Source organism: Stegostoma tigrinum, chromosome 30 (assembly GCF_030684315.1).
Source record: "Stegostoma tigrinum isolate sSteTig4 chromosome 30, sSteTig4.hap1, whole genome shotgun sequence".
Classification (NCBI taxonomy): Eukaryota; Metazoa; Chordata; class Chondrichthyes; order Orectolobiformes; family Stegostomatidae; genus Stegostoma; species Stegostoma tigrinum.
In genome coordinates, this window is record NC_081383.1 from 12,273,026 (window position 1) to 12,294,232 (window position 21,207).

The following is a 21,207-nucleotide window of genomic DNA, read 5'->3' on the forward strand; positions in this document are numbered from 1 at the left end:
TGGCTATTGTCTTTACCATGTGTTTTTTTTATTAATGTTGGCACCAATCTTCAACCAATGCAGTCTCTCAAAAGATAACAAAGTGTGGGGCTGGATGAACACAGCAGGCCAAGAGCATCTGAAGAGCACAAAAGCTGACGTTTGAGGCCTATACCCTTTATCAGAAAAGGTTCTCAAAAGAAAAGCCTCTCAAAAGGTGTCTGGCAGACAAGCCACTGGATTGATTTCAAGAATTCATCCTATTCTTACTTATTAGGATGCTATCCAGAAGATCTATTGGAAACAGTTTATATATAGATGGCAGAAACATCATTCCATAAAATGGGCAATCCAATCCCAAAATAGCACAATCTAAAATCACAAGACTTACATTGCCCATATTTTTTAATATTATTTGTTCCGATCTTACCTTATTCTCCAGCAGCTGATACTGTATATTCAACGTGTCCATAGCTCTGACAATGGACTGTACCGCAGTAATAATGTTCTGAAAGACCAGCTTTGCAAAGGCTTTTCTGTCTTCCTCTGAGTATCCAGACCCATGGATGATTCTCATCTGTTTGATGAATGTGCTCTTGCCACTTTCTCCAGTGCCTGATGTAACAGAGACAGTGAGGTACAAATTAGATTGTTCAATTGTGACAGATCGCGGAAAACTGTCAAAGCAGCCATGAGGAGCAGTGTATTGTTCTGTTGTATTGTCTTGCACGCAACTTTGCTACACTGTGAGTCCCTGGTTTCAGAGATAAGCTGGTGTCAGAAAGATAGGGCCAGAACGGGAGATGTTTGTTGATGGAAAGGAAAGGGAAGGGAAATTCAGAGAAGCCTAGACTTTGGTGCATGTCTCTAGCCTGCTGTGTCCACTTCGAAAGGCACAATGTTATGTGAGGAGACAGGCGAGCTACAGAGCTCTAAGGGTACAATTAGTAAGAGCTTTCTGTCGAGGTGGAAATTGACATTTATGGCCCATTATTTCTGAGATCTGGGGCTAACCAGTCCAGAATCAAAACCTTCAACAGCTCTGCTACATTATACTTTATTTATCGCACTTGACTAGTAATTCCCTTGCTAAGTGTACCACACATAACAGAGCAATTTACGAAAGAGTATCATAATTTGGTGCATGGGCATCAGAGCAAATACCCTAATACTACATTATCTCAAACACATATTCCAAGGCAACTAACTCACTTGCCTCGAGTTCAAAGTGAGTTTGATTTTAAAAGAGTGGCCCATCCCACCTTAATTTCAGGATAACTACAAATAGGCAATGTACACCAGGCTTGCAAGCCAAAGAGCCAACTACAGTTTGGTTGGTAGCACACTTCCCTCTGAGTCACAGTTGCATATTCAAGTCCCATTACAGGAATTTGAGCAGAAAATCTGGACTGATGCTCCAGCACAGTATTGAAGTAATGCTAATCTATTAGTCAAGACTTAAACCCAAGTAGCATCGTCCCTCTCACATGAATATAAAAGATCCCACAAACCATGTGAAGAAGAGTCAAGATATCTTGCCCACTGTCCTGGCTAATTATCCCTCAAGCAATGCTATAAACAAATGATCTAGTCATTAACACATCACATTCATGAAGAGAGAGATAACAAGGTGTAGAGCTGGATGAACACAGCAGGCCAGTCAGCATCAGAGGAGCAAGAAGGCTGATGTTTTGGGCCTAGACCCTTTCTTACACTTTGTTATTTCAGATTCTCCAGCATCTGCAGTTCCTACTATCCCTGAAAAAATTCATGAGAACTTGTTTTTGACACAAGTAGTTTCCTGTATTGATTTGCATTATAACAGTGACAACAATTCACAAGTAATACTATGGCTTTAAAGAGCTTTGGTACATCCCGAGGCTAGGAAGGTGCCATAGAAATGCTCTTATTATTTAATTATTATTATTTCTGGAGAAGATATACAGCATAAAATTGTGAATGGCTTGCATGTGGTTCTCAACAACTGTGCCAACCTGTTGGGGGTGGTGGGGGCCATATAAATTCTCAAAAGTGGGAACAATGCAAAAAGCATGCTGCAGCAAACAGGAAACTGCAGAATGAGTCAATGAGAATGTAAACCCCTTCCTCTCACAGCCCCTCAAACACCTAGAGCATTGGGCGTTTTGAACGGAGGATGGTAGCAGCAGATCGTTGGGGAAGCAGACTCGGCTACTGCCTTATTTAACACATCCCATTAAAAAAAAAGAAACATTTTGTGGTTCACTTTCTGTGCCTAAGACTGCTTTAGATAGTTGTTGGGTTGGGTACAATTAAAATAAGTTATTTAGATTATGGAATCCCTACAGTGTGGAAACAAGCCCTTTGGCCGAACAAGTCCACACTGACTCTCAGAGCATCCCACCCAGACCCATCCCCCTAATCCACACATCCCTGAACACTATGAACAATTTAGCATGACCAATCCACCTAGCCTGCATATCTTTGGGCTGTGGGAGGAAACTGGAGCTCCCAGAGGGAACCCACACAGACTCGGGGAGACTGTGCAAACTCCACACGGACAGTCACCCAAGGGTGGAATTGAACCCAGGTTCCTGGCACTCTGAGGCAGCCATGCTAACCACTGAGCCACCATGTCACCCTTAACTATTTATCTGTTATACAAACACAGACACCAGCACGAAAGGAAATAAATGCATTCTCAGTACAGTGGAAGTGGCATAACAGCTTGAAAGCTGTAATACTTGAAAATGAACACACTAGTTCTCCCTTTTGAAGAGTACAAGATGAGTGGTACCAATATGTCTCATTCACCAGTTTTACTGATTTTTCCTTCTTTATGATGTACAATTGCCCATTAGCAACATGACTTTGACCTGCTGTATCTTGAATGCATAGAGTCACTTCAATATATAGTAAATACATGAGAAATATTTGGGAGATATTGTGAAGGTCCATTTCTGTCTTAATGTATGGGTGCACGAGATGCCAAATCATTTTGGCTGATCAGTTCTGATATTGATAAATAAATTGAAATTAAGATTGTAATCCAATTCAAAACTGTGCTGCTGCACTGCGCAAAACAAAACCAATTTATTAACCTGGGTATAGATTCAGGCCATAACAATATAGAGATTTTCTATTCAACCCATTCAGGGACATTTTTAGATTCTTCTGTGGTAAGGACAGAGGAAGTGAATGCAGGCTTACCAGGGTCAGAGGTAGAGACATTACCACAGTGCGCTAAATATCTTCCATAACAATTTTGAAGTGTTTTATATTGTACAAACCTACAATTGTGGTTAATTGTAGCTCCCCTACCACCATTATCTGGAAGGTCAACACAGACAATGCAAAAACATTGTAGAATGGGATTAGTGAAGACTTTGAAAAATGGGCACCTGTTATTTAATGAAAATTTTGCTTTATATATTTAAGGGAGAGCGAGAATTTTATATGTAGAATCACTTCCCATTTTGAGATATGCTGCTTTCCCCTTCTACACAATTGTATGTCACTGGCTGACATCGTGGTTTTCTGTTTGGTGCCACTCATGGTTGTTCTGCACAAACATTGTCCATCTTTGCTCACATAATATACCTCACTTCCACATGCAATCTGCGATGTTTAAACGGTACAGCGTTGTGGTCAGATCAGCCTGTGAAATGCTCTTGATTCCTGTCATAACAGGAGTTGCAGATGGTGGGAAAGAGCTGAGAAACCCAGTTCTCTTCAGTTTTGAAAGGAGATGACCTGATAGAGTAATATCAGAAGAGTAAATGAAAGCTCCACAGTTCAAATTTGAACTGATAAGTTTTTCCTCCAGTCATTGATAAAGTGTATCAGGGAGCAGAAACTACAATATGATCTTCCTCACTTCGACACTGCCTGTAAAAGCAAAGCAATTCAGAACTGGGAAGCAGCAGGGAGGGGGAAGGGTAATTAGCTTAGATGGGTGGCATGTGATTCATGGGGCAAAAGAAACACCAACAGTGGAGAGTTCAATACTCATTCTAGCTGAGCTGGACATGGGGCATGACTCCTTACCCTCTTCCTATGGCAACATCAAAATGTAAACCGCCACACAGCAACCCTCAAATTACCAAGAATGCTATATGGAGGAGAAATAGAAGAATGCAGAAACAACAACTTGAGATAACCAACAGGAGGCTAGAAGAATTTCCATTACAGAACCAAGCAGCTACACTTGTGTAACCATTTCAGAATGAGATACTATACAGTGAATTGTGAGATTGTAGTTAATAAAAACTGAAAGAACTGCAGATGCTGTCAGTCGGAAACAGAAACAGGAACTGCTGGAAAAGCTCTGCAGGTTTGGCAGCATCTGTAGGGAGAAATGAGTTAATGTTTCGGGTCAAGTGACCCTTCCTCAGAACTGAAGAAGTTCTGAGGAAGGGTCACTCAACCTGAAGGGTTAGCTCTGATTTCTCTCCACAGTTGCTGCCAGATTGCTGGGCTTTTTCAATAATTCCTGTTTTCGTTTGTGAGATTTGAATCATTTATTGTCACATGTATTCAATGTAAAAAACAATCAAAAGTGTGTACCTTCGCCGTACGTTCATGGTGCCAATCACATTAACTTAGAATAAGATAAAGAAAGGATAACTTAAGAGAGTCTAACTTTCCTTTCCATTGCCACAGTCCTGCTCTGAGCATTCCAGCCCTCAGGTTACTGACAATCCTGGCCCTACAGGAATCGTTCATCTCTCCATCATTGTGCTACTTTTATCAACAAGCCACAAAGACATTTCACAGTGTGATGGTTATAATTGAAAATATTCAAAAGTTTCACCGGTTCCAATAGCCATTTTCTGTTTCAGGTGTTGGGTGCAGAAGGATGCAATTGAGGTGGGGAAACTTCAAACTTTTTAATGTTTTCACGTCTTGTCAGATAGAGAATCGAGAGGTATTGAGGCAAAATCTTCCATTAGGAGGTGTACCAGTGGAAGTTTCATGGAAGACCATCCATGACTGTTCGAACCAGCCTGATAGAACGAATGGGCATTTCTCATTCCTGCTGTACTCTGCACATAAGGGACCTGCCTGCCATTACAATTGTGTTTAATGTCTTGTTCCCAATTTCCATTGAAGGCTGAAGACACAGGTTTTCATTTGGCTAATGTGATAAAACATATTGATAAACTTTACACCCACATCAGAAAACGTCAGATGACCCTTATGCAAGCAGAAGCTGGATTTTACAGATTTAATTTCAGCTGCCAGAAAGTCAGACCAGTCTGATAACATAAAGCAAAAATATGACAGCAGCAGTTGTCTTGTTTTCAAACTAATGCAAGACAATGAGAGAAAGTATTGAACTGCATGGTGTTCCTAGCAGACAAGCCAAAGAAATCAGGGGGAGTTCAGACATGGCATTGATGGAGTTACTGGTTGCAGAACATTTGCTTTCAGCTTAAATCAAAATGATGAGGAATTAGTGTTAACAGAAATTATGCTATCCTTCACACTTCTGGAATGCAGTCTATTGTCTACGCAGCTTTGGTACAGGTAGGTTATTTAGTTTTAGGGAAAAGAGAGGGGTGATTTGCTGTGCAAGCAGCATACATAACAGGTTGATACTCAAGGTCACTTGACAGAGGGGGTTATTGAGAGGAGTTACAGGGAGGTAGTCACTCCTCAGGTGCTAGAAAAAGGCAGATGAGTTACAGTCAGGGGACGGAAAGGGAACCGACAGGCAGAGCAGGGATCCCCTGTGGCCATTCCCCTCAACAATAAGTATACCGTTTTGGATACTGTTGGGGGGGGGAACCTACCAGGGGAAAGCAGCGGGGCACAGGTCTCTGGCACAGAGTCTGTCCCTGCTGCTCAGAAGGAAAGGGGGAAGAGGAGCAGAGCATTAGTCATTGGGGACTCCACAGTTAGTGGGACAGATCGGAGGTTTTGTGGGGATGAGAGAGACTCACGGTTGGTGTGTTGCCTCCCAGGTGCCAGGGTACGTGATGTCTCTGATCGTGTTTTTGGGATCCTTAAGGGGGAGGGGGAGCAGCCCCAAGTCGTGGTCCACATAGGCACCAACAACATAGGTAGGTAGACAGATGGGGATTTAAGGCAGAAACTCAGGGAGCTGGGATGGAAGCTGAGAGCTAGGATGAACAGAATTGTTGTCTCTGGTTTGTTACCTGTGCCACGCGCCAGCGAGGCAAGGAATAGGGAGAGAAAGGAGTTGAACACGTGGCTACAGGGATGGTGCAGGAGGGAGGGATTTAGAAGTTTCAGTAAGAGCAGAGAAGACGGTAAAAGAGGGGGAGCTGTGGCATTGTTGGTCAAGGACAGTATTACAGTTGCAGAAAGGATGTTTGGGGACTCGTCAACTGAGGTATTATGGGCTGAGGTTAGAAACAGGAAAGGAGAGGTCACCCTGCTGTGAGTTTTCTACAGGCCAACAAATAGTTCCAGAGATGTAGAGGAAAGGATAGCAAAGATGAATCTCGATAGGAGTGAGAGAGACAGGGTAGTTGTCATGGGGGACTTCAACTTTCCAAATATTGACTGGGAACACTATAGTTTGAGTTCTATAGATGGGTCAGTTTTTGTCCAGTGTGTGCAGGAGGGCTTCCTGACACATTATGTAGACAGGCCAACAAGGTGTGAAGACACATTAGATTTGGTACTGGGTAATGAGCCTGGTCAGGTGTTAGATTTGGAAGTAGGTGAGCACTTTGGTGACAGCGATCACAATTCTGTTATGTTTACTTAGGTGATGGAAAGGGACAGGTGTATACCACTGGGCAAGAGTTATAGCTGGGTGAAAGGTAATTACGATGAGATTAGGCAAGATTTAGGGAGCATAGGTTGGGGAAGGAAACTGCAGGGGATGGGCATATTAGAAATGTGGAGCTCATTCAAAGAAAAGCTCCTGTGTGTCCTAGATAAATATGTAGCTGTGAAGCAGGGAGGAAGCTGTAGAGCGCGGGAGCCGTGGTTTACGAAGGAATTGGAATCTCTGGTCGAGAGGAAGAAGAAGGCTTATGTTAGGATGAGATGTGAAGGTTCAGTTAGGGCACTTGAGGGTTACGAGGTAGCCAGGAAAGACCTAAACAGTGAGCTCAGAAGAGCCAGGAGGAGACATGAAGAGTTGTTGGCGGATAGGATCAGGGTAAACCCTAAGGCTTTCTATAGGTATTTAAGGAATAAAAGAATGACGAGAGTAAGATTAGGGCCAATCAAGGATAGTGGTGGGAAGCTGTGTGTGGAGTCAGATGAGATAGGGGAAGCACTAAATGAATATTTTTCGACAGCATTCACGCTAGAAAACGACAATGTTGTCAAGGAGAATACTGAGATACAGGCTACTAGACTGGGTGGGATTGAGGTTCACAAGGAAGAGGTATTAGAAATCCTACAGAGTGTGAAGATAGATAAGTCCCCTGGGCCGGATGGGATTTATCCTCGGATCCTCTGGGAAGCCAGGGAGGAGATTGCTGAGCCTTTGGCATTGATCTTTAACTCGTCATTGTCTAGAGGAATAGTGCCAGCTGACTGGAGGATAGCAAATGTGGTTCCCCTGTTCAAGAAGGGGACTAGAGACAATCCTGGTAATTACAGACCAGTGAGCCTTACTTCAGTTGTTGGTAAAGTGTTGGAAAAGGTTATAAAGGGATAGGATTTATAATCATCTAGAAAAGAATAAATTGATTAGGGATAGTCAGCACGGTTTTGTGAAGGGAAGGTCATCCCTCACAAACCTTTTTGAGTTCTTTGAGAAGGTGACCAAACAGGTAGATGAGAGTAAACTGGTTGATGTGGTGTTCATGGATTTCAGCAAGGCGTTCGATAAGGTTCCCCACAGTAGGCTATTGTACAAAATGCGGAGGAATGGGATTGTGGGAGATATAGCAGGTTGGACCGGAAATTGGCTTCCTGAAAGAAGACAGAGGGTGGTGGTTGATGGGAAATGTTCATCCTGGAGACCAGTTATTAGTGGTGTACCGCAAGGGTCGGTGTTGGGCCCACTGCTGTTTGTCATTTTTATAAATGACCTGGATGAGGGCGTAGAAGGATGGGTTAGTAAATTTGCAGACGACACTGAGGTCGGTGGAGTTGTGGATAGTGACGAAGGATGTTGTAGGTTGCAGAGAGACATAGATAAGCTGCAGAGCTGGGCTGAGAGGTGGCAAATGGAGTTTAATGCAGACAAGTGTGAGGTGATGCACTTTGGTAGGAGTAACCAGAAGGCAAAGTACAGGGCTAATGGTAAGATTCTCGGTATTGTAGCTGAGCAGAGAGATCTCGGTGTCCATGTACACAGATCCTTGAAAGTTGCCACCCCGGTTGACAGGTTTGTTAAGAAGGCATACAGTATTTTAGCTTTTATTAATAGAGGGATCAAGTTCTGGAACCATGAGGTTATGCTGCAGCTGTACAAAACTCTGGTGTGGCCGCACTTGGAGTATTGTGTACAGTTCTGGTCACCGCATTATAAGAAGGATGTGGAAGCTTTGGAAAGGGTGCAGAGGAGATTTACTAGGATGTTGCCTGGTATGGAGGGAAGGTCTTACGAGGAAAGGCTGAGGAACTTGAGGCTGTTTTCACTAGAGAGAAGAAGGTTGAAAGATGACTTAATTGAGACATATAAAATAATCAGAGGGTTAAATAGGGTGGATAGGGAGAGCCTCTTTCCTAGGATGGTGACAGCGAGCATGAGGGGGCATAGCTTTAAATTGAGGGGTGAAAGATGTAGGCCAGATGTCAGAGGTAGTTTCTTTACTCAGAGAGCAGTAAGGGAATGGAATGCTTTGCCTGCAACGGTAGTAGATTTGTCAACTTTATGCACATTTAAGTCGTCATTGGACAAGCATATGGATGTACATGGGATAATGTAGGTGTGATGGGCTTCAGATCGGTATGACAGGTCGGCACAACATCGAGGGCCGAAGGGCCTGTTCTGTGCTGTAATGTTCTATGTTCTATGTTCTATGTTCTCCCACTTCAATGCCATACACAGTTGTCAACGAATCTCCCAAAAGGTTCAAGAAAGAATTCTGGAGTGATATAATTGATAAGTTTGTCTGATTCATGAGATATCTGTACCAGTTCTTTTATCCACTTCAAGCATCAAAGAAATAAATTATAAATGTCTCGGAATTTGTACAAATCTAGTGCTTTTCACCATAAGTGGTGACTTATAAACTTTTCACTGTACTAACTGGAGTACATAGCTGGTTCAATACTGTCGCGTCTTTCCAGTTGATTGGATCCTTCCAGCTCGTTCATAAAATACGAACGATGGGTTGGACGCTCCTTCCAGGAACAGGAAATATAAACTGAACCTCAGGGCACAAGCTGTCTCTGAACAGGGGAGGGGTTTGTACCCAGGGCTCCTACTGACTCCTCAGAACAGCTCAGAGCCATTGTGTGGTTAAGGATCTGCCAGCAATGACATATGCAGCTTCTAATAAATAGCAGAAGTTGGCAGTGGCCAGAGAGTATAGAAATGCCTTAACTTGGCTCTCTACTGCCCTTGTGGCCTGGATTCAGCACATCTGTAAGAGCCCCAGATTACAGGGTTTAGGGGATTTCCTACTTTGATGTGTTTGTAGTCATGGAACAGCACAGCCATGGGTATCACTGAGGTCATACGCATGTGGAATTCAGTCACGGTAAGATGAAAATTGGTGGTGCTATTGGGCCAATGTGTTCATTATGCATGACCCTGTCTGACAGCTTTCCAAAGACTGTGCTGCACTGGGAGCTCTCAGTGTTGCAGAGGCTTCTGTTCTCCAAGACTGGTTCTCGTGGCCTCTTCCAGTGTTTTCTGCAGGTGGAAACATCCAAACAATGGGATCAACTTCCTCAAAGTCACCGGGTCAAGCTTTGGTTGCAAAATTTAGAAGGACCAGCCTTACACCTTCCAAAGACACCTTCTGTCAATGCATTGCAGGTAGTCTCCTTCGTGGGTTTGAAAGGCTGGCGTTGGGTAATGAGAACAGTGCTGGTGCGCAAGAGGAGGTGACGCAGGCCTAAATATTCTACTGCTGAATACCATTAGGATTTCAAGTTTAGAAGTGAAGTGGAGGTAATGAAGTCATAGAGTCATATAGCACAGAAACAAACCCTTTAGCCCAACTTGTCTGTGCTGACCTGGCATCCCAGTCTGACCGAGTCTCAACTTTCAGTATTTGGCCCATATCCCTCTAAACCCTTCTTATTCATATACCCATTCAGATGCCTTTTAAATGTTGTAATTGTACACACCTCCACCATCTCCTCTGGCAGCTTGTTCCATACAAGCACCACCCTCTGCATGAAAAAGTTACTCCTCAGGTCCTTTTTGAATCTCTCTCGCCTTAAACCTGTGCCCTCCAATTTTGGACATTCCCACCCTAGGAAAAGGACCTTGGTTATTCACACTATCCATGCCCCTCATGATTTTACAAACCTCTGTACGGTCACCCCTCAGTTCCAATGCTCCAGGGTAAAAAGCCCTATCCTATTCAGCCTCTACCTATAACTTAAATCCTTCAGTCCCAGCAATATCTTTGTAAATCTTTTGTGCACCCTCTCAAGTTTAACAACATCCTTCATACAGTAGGGCGGCCAGAATTGTATGCAATATTCCAAACGTGACCTCACCAATGTCCTGCATAGCCACAAGATGACATCCCAACTCCTATACACAATGTTCTAACTAATGAAGGCAAGCATGCCAAATGCTTTCTCCACCACCCTGTCTACGTACAACTTCACGTTTAAGGAACTATTCACCTGCAATCCTAGGTCTCTTTGTTTATTGCTGACGGACAAAAACTAGCCACAACACAGTTCCCATTATCTCTCACAACACAAGAGAGATTTCCCTTCAGAAGGAAGGACAAAGATTGCTGGAAACTCTCAGCAAGTCTGGCAATATCACTGGAGAGAAAACAAAGTTAATGTTTTGGTCCAGTGACCCTTCTTCAGAATGGAGGGTAGCTAGGAAAAGTTCATTTTTATGCAGCAGATAGGGTCGGAGGAGGGGATAAGGAGTAAACAATAGGTGGGAATAGTGTCCCAAGAGAGAGTGAAACTGTTAGATAGACAAAGGAGTGGATAATAGTCAGCCTAGGGGAATGAATAGCTTCTAATGCAGACTATTAGTAGCTAACAATGGGTTGTGTGTAATAGGAGACCATGTGATTACAAAGCCTGGTGTGTGGGAGTGGGGGAAAGTGTGGGGAAGGTGCTCAAGGCCTAAAATTGGCAAATTCGACATTGGGCCTGGAAGGCTGTAGAATTCCAAAGCAGAAATAAGGTGCTGTTCTTCCAGCGTGCACTGGGCTTTGCAAATGACAATGTACCAGGTAAGTCATCTTATATTTGGGGTTTTGATGGAATGCAAATTGTGAAGGAAAAAGAAGACTGAGGGGGTACCTGGGAAGGAATTAGATGGGTATGATGTCCCTGATCACAACGCAGTAAGGATGTTGATAGAACAAGGATTACTTGGGATAGAATATTTGAAGAATCCTGAAGAGGAATAAAGTGGCAACCCATAGGCAGTAACTAGTACATTACCACCGAATTTCACATCACAACAGGAAGCTCCTCAGCCCATTGTGCATGCCTGGCTGTTTCGATTAGCCATCTCATTAGTCCTCATCCCCTGCCATTTCTCTATAGCTCTCTGTTTGGTTTTCCCTTGTCAAGTATTGATCCAATTCCCTTTCGAAAAGTTCCTATTGTATCTGCTTCTCCATCCTTTTCAGCAGCGTGTTCCAGTTTATCAGAAAGACAAGTGGATTTTTGTGGTGGAGTGGTAGTGTCCTCACTTAAAGTCATAGAGTCAGAGAGTAATACAACATGGAAATAGGCCGTTCAGCCCAACGGGTCCATGCTGATCATGCTGCCCAGTCAACTGTTTCCAATTGCCCGCATTTGGTCCAGATCCCTCTAAAGCCTTCCCATCCAAGGTTATACGCATTCATCCTAACTATGCTCCTCCTGATTTTATACACCTCACTAAGGTCATCCCTCATTCTCTTACATTCAATAGACAATAGGTGTTAGAGTAGGCCATTCGGCCCTTCGGGCCAGCACCATTCCAAGGAATAAAATCCCAACCTGGTCAACCTCTTCCTATAACTCAGACCTGCTAGTCCTGGCAACATCCTCATAAATCTCAGAGATAGTAGGAACTGCCAATGCTGGAGTCTGAGATAACAAGGTGTGGAGCTAGATGAACACAGCAGGCCACGCAGCATGTGATGTCTTTCCTATAATAGGGTGACCAAAACTGTACATAATACTCAAGTGCAGCTTCACCAATGACTTATATAACCGTAACATAATGTCCCAACTCCTATATGCAATGTCGTGACCAATGAAGGCCAGCCTTCTTCGCCACCTTGTTCCACCTGTGACACTACTTTCAGCAAACTATGTACTTGTTTGTGCTAAACCTGGCACAATATATTTTGCTTTATTCAGCTATCAAAAGCAGAATTCCCACCATCACATCACTTACCAATGCCCAACTCCCTCACCCCAACCCCAAACAGCTCAAACTCAATGTATTTGTAGCTAAGCATAGTTACTCACATCAATTTTGATCAGTGTTCTCAATGATAAAGCCTAACACTGTAAGTCACACTTAGCTGAGGACAATAGTCTGATGACTGTGCATGAATAAACTACCCTTTCAGCCATCTAAACTTTAACCTTGGAATTTTCTCTGTAAACAATGCCATCTGCAACTTCGTCTTATCTCATAGTTCTGGATGTGAGTTTGCTCGCTGAGCTGGAAGGTTAGTTTTCAGACGTTTCGTCACCATTCTCGGTAACATCATCAGTGAGCCTCCGACAAAGCGCTGGTTCTGCTTTCTATTTATCTGGTTAGGTTTCCTTGGGTTGGTGATGTCATTTCCTGTGTTGGTGATGACATTTCCTGTTCTTTTTCTCAGGGGATGGTAGATTGGCTCCAAATCAATGTGTTTGTTGATGGAGTTCCGGTCGGGATGCAATGCTTCTAGGAATTCTCGTGCGTGTCTGCTTGGCTTGTCCTAGGATGGATGTGTTGTCCCAATCAAAGTGGTGTCCTTCCTCATCTGTATGTAAGGATACGAGTGATAGTGGGTCATGTCGTTTTGTGGCTAGTTGATGTTCATGTATCCTGGTGGCTAGCTTCCTGCCAGTTTGTCCAATGTAGTGTTTGTCACAGTTCTTGCAAGGTATTTTGTAGATGACGTTTGTTTTGTTTGTTGTCTGTATAGGGTCTTTTAAGTTCATTAGCTGCTGTTTTAGTGTGTTGGTGGGTTTGTGGGCTACCCTGATGCCAAGAAGTCCGAGTAGTCTGGCAGTCATTTCGGAAATGTCTTTGATGTAGGGGAGAGTGGTTATGGTTTCTGAGCCCATTTTGTCTGTTTGTTTGGGTTTGTTGCTGAGGAATCGGCGGACTGTGTTCATAGGGTACCCATTCTTTTTGAATACACTGTATAGGTGATTTTCTTCTGCTCTGCGTAGTTCCTCTGTGCTGCAGTGTGTAGTGGTTTGTTAGAATAATGTTCTAATGCAGCTTCATTTGTGGGTGTTGGGATGGTTGCTCCTGTAGTTCAGTATTTGGTCCGTATGCGTTGTTTTCCTGTGCAATAAATCAATGGCATTGAGCCCTGAATCCCTGGAGTTAATGCTTTGCAACATATACTAATTGTGTTGATTTCATAAAACAGCTGGAGGTTATCACTCAAGGTAACTGTAGTGATTACAGCTCAGGTATTTACTTGCTCTGGGATTGATGCAGCAGTCATGTAGTCTAACATGCTACACGACATACATACCACATGACATAACATACACCATCAGAAGATTGAGGGGGGATCTTAACATATAAAATTATGAAGGGAATAGATAAGACACAAGTAGTGGGGATGTTCCCTCTGGCAGGTGAAGCTAGGACAAGAGGGCATAGCCTCAAGATTAGAGGGAGCAGATTTAGGACTGAATTGAGAAGGAACTTCTTCACCCAGAGAGTTGTTAATCTATGGAATTCCTTGACCAGTGAAGTAGTTGATGCTACTTCAGTAAACGTTTTTAAAGTTAAGGTAGATATTTTTTTGAACAATAAAGGAATTAAGGGATATGATGAGAACGTGGGTAAGTGGATCAGAGCCCGTGAAAAGATCAACCACGATCTTATTGAATGGCAGAGCTGGCTTGAAGGGCCGAACAGCCTACTCCTGCTCCTAGTTCTTATGTTCTAAACCATGGAAGAAACAGAAAATGACTAGATACAAACACGTACGTTCCCTTGAAACTCCTCGGCAAGCATTATCAAACCAAGCAGAGTGAAACAACAATATTTTGCAGGCAGCAACCTACCAATGAAAGCTTTAAGATAATAAAATGTGAGGCTGGGTGAACACAGCAGGCCAAGCAGCATCTCAGGAGCACAAAAGCTGATGTTTCGGGCCTAGACCCTTCATCAGAGAGGGGGATGGGGAGAGGGAACTGGAATAAATAGGGAGAGAGGGGGAGGCGGACCGAAGATGGAGAGTAAAGAAGATAGGTGGAGAGAGTATAGGTGGGGAGGTAGGGAGGGGATAGGTCATTCCAGGGAAGACGGACAGGTCAAGGAGGTGGGATGAGGTTAGTAGGTAGCTGGGGGTGCGGCTTGGGGTGGGAGGAAGGGATGGGTGAGAGGAAGAACCGGTTAGGGAGGCAGAGACAGGTTGGACTGGTTTTGGGATGCAGTGGGTGGGGGGGAAGAGCTGGGCTGGTTGTGTGGTGCAGTGGGGGGAGGGGATGAACTGGGCTGGTTTAGGGATGCAGTAGCGGAAGGGGAGATTTTGAAACTGGTGAAGTCCACATTGATACCATATGGCTGCAGGGTTCCCAGGCGGAATATGAGTTGCTGTTCCTGCAACCTTCGGGTGGCATCATTGTGGCAGTGCAGGAGGCCCATGATGGACATGTCATCAAGAGAATGGGAGGGGGAGTGGAAATGGTTTGCGACTGGGAGGTGCAGTTGTTTGTTGCGAACTGAGCGGAGGTGTTCTGCAAAGCGGTCCCCAAGCCTCCGCTTGGTTTCCCCAATGTAGAGGAAGCCGCACCGGGTACAGTGGATGCAGTATACCACATTGGCAGATGTGCAGGTGAACCTCTGCTTAATGTGGAATGTCATCTTGGGGCCTGGGATGGGGGTGAGGGAGGAGGTGTGGGGACAGGTGTAGCATTTCCTGCGGTTGCAGGGGAAGGCCGCACCCCCAGCTACCTACTAACCTCATCCCACCTCCTTGACCTGTCCGTCTTCCCTGGACTGACCTATCCCCTCCCTACCTCCCCACCTACACTCTCTCCACCTATCTTCTTTACTCTCCATCTTCGGTCCGCCTCCCCCTCTCTCCCTATTTATTCCAGTTCCCTCCCGCCATCCCCCTCTCTGATGAAGGGTCTAGGCCCGAAACGTCAGCTTTTGTGCTCCTGAGATGCTGCTTGGCCTGCTGTGTTCATCCAGCCTCACATTTTATTATCTTGGAATTCTCCAGCATCTGCAGTTCCCATTATCAATGAAAGCTTTAAGTTTACTGCAATTGAGGATGCATCACCACTAAATGCACTTTAAGACCATTACTCGGAGTTCGCTACCGAGCTGGCTAATGATTAGTTTGAATTGTTTGCAGGATATGCCAAAATTTATTGCCCATCCTTATTTACCCTGGAGAAGGTGGTGAGAGGCCTTCTTGAGCTGTTGCAGTCCATGAGGGTTAGGTACACCATCAGTGCGTTTAGGAAGAGAGATCCATGATTTTGACTCAGCATCAGCGACATAACCTTTCATATCAGAATGGTGTGCGGCACGGACAGGAATTTGCAAGTGATGGTGTTCTAGGTTGTAGAACTCGCAAGTAAGGAAGGTACTGTCTAAGGAGTGTACCCACTGCTGTCAATGTGTATTTTTAGCGAAGGGAGTGAATGGTGAATGGGTGTGGATCAGATGGAAATCATGCAGAATGCATTTTCCTGGATGGTATTCACCTTCTTAAATGTAGTTGCACTTGCACTCAGTCAGGTGAGCAGAGGGTACTCCAAAACACTCCTAACCTGTTCCTTGTGGATAGTGGACAGGCAAGACTAGAGAACTTCCAGCTCTGACCTTCTCTTGTACCCACGCTGACCTATTTCAGATTTTGACAGTATCCTCCAAGATGTTGATACTAGGGGATTAAACGATGGTAGTGCCATGGAATGCCAAGGGGAGATGCTTGGGCTCCCTCTTGTTGTGGATGATCATTGCCTCAGACATGTGTGATACAAATGTTGTTTGCCACTTATGAGCCAACGCCTGGAGGTTGTCCATGTCTTACTGCTTTTGGACATGATGTGTCTCAGTGTCTGAGGAGTTACAAATGGTTCTGAACATTGTACAATCATTGGTAAACATCCCCACTTCCAAACTTATGATGTAAGGAAGTTCATTGATGAAGTGGCTGAAACGGTTGGACCTTGAACAGTACTTCGTGGAAACCCTATTATGTGCTAGGACTGAGATGAACAACCTCCAATTCCACAACAATTTTCCTTTGCACCAGGTGTGGTTGCTATCAATGAAGAGTTTTCTCCTTGATTCCCACTGACTCCGGTTTTGTTAGTGCTCCTTGATGCCACTCTTGGTCAGATTTGGATTTGATTTCACAGACAGTCACAGTCATGGTACCTCTGGTTGTTTGCCCACATTTGAACCAAGGCATTAATAAGGTTAGGGTTGAGTAGCCCTGACAGAACCCAGATTGAGGGTCTGTTTGTAGGCTAGTGCTGAGCAAGCACCATTTGGTAGTGTTGGCGACAAAATCATCCATCACTTTGCTGTTGAATGACAGCAGACTAATGGAGCGCTAATTATGCGAGTTAGATTTGTTCTGCATTGTCTGGGCATGGAAATGGCGTAGCTGTTATTTTCATAACTGGGTAGATGCCCATGTTGTAGGTTTCTGGAAGAGTTTGTCCAGGAGCACAGCTAGTAATAAAGCCCAAATCGTCAGTTCTGTTGGCAGTAATCAGTCACAGAAACATAAAATCCTCACGGTCTGCAATTACAGCCTCCAAAGAGCATCACACCCAGACCCGGCACCCCAATCCTATTACCATTGAACCTGGGTCCCTGATGCTGTGAGGCACTAATGACTGAGCCACTGTACCATCAAGCTCCTTAGTTTTGCTGTATCCAGCACCTTCAGTGTTTCCTGATGTAATGTCGAGTGAATCAAACGATACTTGTGATGGTCAGGTGATATGATGAAATTTGAACTCATATCTCTAAGTCAACAAGTTGGGCCCCACTTTATCACTACGTTACTGTCCACCTTGAGTATGTTATAGCTAACAATGTTTCTCACTCCAAAGACTGAGCACCTGAATCATTTTATGTTGAGAAACATTTGGTAAGTTTCCAAGTTATTTGAAACTTTTTTGTACATCTTCTTGTTTGATATACAGCAGATGACATCATATCAATGGTATGGCCATTGGTAACTAACTAGATTATTCAAGTCTGTTTTCAAGACTATTCCAGACTCAAAACTAGTGACTGGCAAAACAACACAGGGAGTTGAACCACAATCAGCATTCCCATCAGCCACATACTACCCACACAAAAACCAGTAACATCTGGTCACCATTTTGCTCTAAAATTGAACCTGACAAATCAATTTATCACTAGTGATCAGGCGAACTTGGGTCAGAAATGAAGCTCGAAACAGGGTCAGCTGGGTTAGCTTTAGCCAGAACGAAATGAGTTTGTATGTGAACTATTCAGTTTGGACAATTTTAAAGCGAAGTATTTATTCCCGTGCATATAAGTGAGGCCAACTGAATCCCAGCAGAACATTTTTCCTAGTCTGTAATGAAACTCTATTAGTCAATTGTTGTAATTACACCTCAAAACCAATCTCTGATGAGAATAACTTAATATTCATCTACTGATGAAATTGTAACAATGTCGTTTCGTACACTTTATGGTCTGATTCATTATTAACGTTTTTCAATAAAAACCAAAAGAACTGTGGATGCTGTAAATCAGGAAAAAGTGGATATTGCTGGAAAAATTCAGCAGGTGTAGCAGCATCTGCGGTCAGAAATCAGAATTAACGTTTTAGGTTGAGTGACCCTTCTACAGAACTGTTCAAAGGTCTTGACCCGAAACATTAACTCTGATTTCTCTCCACAAATGTTACCAGACCTGCTGAGCTTTTCCAACAATTTCTGTTCAACATTCTTTTCAGGTTCTCCAAATTCTCATGAACGGAGATCTATTTTTCATAACTTTCACTATTGTGTATTAAACAAGTCATGTTAAATTCTTACTGACAGCTTTTATTGATATGTTTATTCAAATTCTAGGGTAGCTTTGAATTAGGTTAGGCTCATACTGCAACAAATGCTTAGATCCCTTTATAGTGAAGCATTCTTTGTCTCAGAGGGGGTCCACTAATCGCACCACCCTGTTCCCTGACCAACATCTCTGTCTCTGGCTTGCTGCAGTGTTCTAACGGAGCTCAGATCAAGCTGGAAGAACATAGCTCATTTTCTGCATGAGGGCCCTACAGCCCTCTGGACTCAATATTGAGTTCAATAATTTTAGGGCCTAAACTCTCCCATGTCTCAGCCCCCTACCCCACACACCAGGCCATGTTACCACATACTCTGCCATTACATACCACCTGTTGTTAGTCACTAACAGTCCCCATTAACGACCATTCGCCATCCCAGCCTGATCATTAGCAAATCTTTGTCCGACTGCTCTTCTCTCTCTTTAAGCTCTATCCTATCATTTACTCCCTACCCTATGCCCTGCCCCTTTTATCTGCATATAAACTGACGTTTTCCCAGCCACCACCGGAAATGTTAACTCTGTTTTTTCCTTCACAGATGCTGCCAGACCTGCTGAGCTTTTCCAGAAACTCTGTTTTTGTTCCTGTGTGTATGTTAAATGTTCTCAACCTACAAGATTAGACAAATAAGACAATGTGTTGACCTGAATTATTTTATTCACTTTCACACATTTACACCCCAGGTAGGTGTCTTACTGGATACAGCTTAACACATGACCATACACAAGATTTTATCAGGATGTGATTCATTTGGATAAAGGCTTTAATGAGGATGTTGCTGAGAACAAATTTTGACCCAGATATCTTGCTGGAGAATTAAAAGGAGAGAATATAAGAAGTGGTCTGGTTGAGTGTTTTTGGATTTTGTTGCGCGGACAGTGAATCAAAGCTCTTTAACAGATTAACATCAAATAACATGGAGACAGTTATTTATTTTCTTGATAATACAGAAAGAGAAAATGTTACCAAATTTTTCATCTTGCGCTTATCACTACAAACACAAGAATGTCAAATTTGAAATGATCAAACAATTTATGCTAGAGGAGAAAAGGAGACTGATTGCCCTTTTCTGATGAAGGGGCAGGGCCCGAAACGTCAGCTTTTATGCTCCTAAGATGCTGCTTAGCCTGCTGTGTTCATCCAGCTCCACGCTTTGTTACCCTGATTGCCAAGGCATTGTCATGGTGAAAATAACAGGGAACTAGAGGACACTCAAATTTCCTGGCAATTTAAGAAAGGCTCAAAGCTTAACCATGTTCCTTTTGTTTGCAGAAGACCTTGAGTTGTGTGTGAATGTATGTTGCTTCTCGTAACGATTCATGCTCAACTGATTCAGTCAAGCTCATTTGTAGCCCATTTCTACTTTCTAGAAGTGACACGTATTCATGTGCAGGGGGAACTGTCTGAGCTAAACACTGCATCATGTTCTAGCCATTTGTGAATTATCTGACAGCTTTGGGAGACTATAAATCCGTATTGCTTTCTCTATTGCAACTGAATGGCTAATCATTGCTGACTTCCAACCAATTGGCAACTTCTTCTCTTCAAACATAAATTGTTGTGAGCTTTTAAAATTTTGCAATCTTATGTTTGTTGTGATGAGCAGAAGACAAAATATAGCTCTTTGCAGCAGCATTCAATCATTTGTGCACACTTCATAGTAAACCAGATTCCTGCTTTAATCTAGGCCATCGTAAAGATTAGCAACAAAGCCTTTAAACTTTTAAGATTTTGTTGTCATTAACCCTGCAAGTTTTGTGTGCGCGTTCATTGTTCCTGGTTCTGATTACAAGTTTAATGAATGGGAATGGGTTTTATTTCAATTTATTCAAACTTGTAAAAGCTCAACTGGTTCATTTGTTTGTATTAAATTTATGTTCACAATGGCCAATTCTTTGACCCAAGTTTTAGAACTGAATTGCAAACACGTTTTATTATTCCAACTTAGTCTGTGCAATTTCTTGTTAAGCAGGTCAGGACAGCACTCAGGTAACACTGTGTACTTGGGATCCAAAATGTTGTGGCACAGGGTATTATGTTGCCAGGTTGTGCCAGCAATTCCTCACGTGGTCACCTCCTGAACAGCCAAGTGCATGAACCTGGAAATTTTCTTACGCAGTGGATGGGAAATTCAATAGCAAGGCTGACCTGCCTGCCTGCCTGCTATTACTAATCTGTCAATAATCATTTGAAGAATCAGGTGGATATATCAGGACCATCCATATATCTTCTCAGACTGGTTCACTTGTATGATCTGATCACCTAATGATATCATAGTCCTCAGGGTTCGGGGACAGGCTGTCAGCTACAAAATAATTTTGTCAGGCATCAAAAATAAGGAAATTCATTCTGTGTAATTTTCAAAAAAGGGCTTGAGCCGATCCAACAAGATTATAATTGGGATTGTGAAAAGCCGACAACCCAGTGGTCTCAATGTGGACTTTACTACCTTTAAAATCTCCCACCCCGACTTCATCCCTTGACCAACCCTATCTCCCATCCTCGCCTCCTTGACCTGTCCCTCTTCTCTCCCACTTATCCGCTCCTCCCAACCTCACTGACCAATCCCCGCCATTGCCTATCTGCACTCACCTATCACCACCTCACCTACCTTCCCCAGCCCCACCCCTCCTATTTATTTCAGAGCCCCCACCCCTCCCCCATCCCTAAAGAAGGGTCATGACCTGAAACATCAGCTTCTCTGTTGCTGCCTGGCCTGCTGTGTTCCTCTAGCTCCACACTGTGTTATCTGAGTACTAATGTCCTTTAAGGAAGGAAATCTACCATCCTTACCTGATTCTGGCCTATGTGTGACTCATCGTGTACTGTAATGTGATTGGTTCTTAACTGCCCTGCAAAATGGCCAATCAGACAGTTCAGTTCAAAGGCAATCAGAAATGCTAGATTT

At 43.5% G+C, this 21,207-nt stretch overlaps 1 protein-coding gene across 1 annotated transcript in view; it reads right to left on the minus strand.

The window, feature by feature from the left end:
- LOC125465975 (guanine nucleotide-binding protein subunit alpha-11-like) overlaps positions 1-21,207 on the minus strand; it is a 74,198-nt gene that overhangs the window by 25,244 nt on the left and 27,747 nt on the right. The window contains exon 2 of the mRNA XM_048560027.2: positions 410-594. Within this exon, the coding sequence (XP_048415984.1) occupies positions 410-594 (185 nt within the window). The remainder of the gene's footprint in view (positions 1-409; positions 595-21,207) is intronic.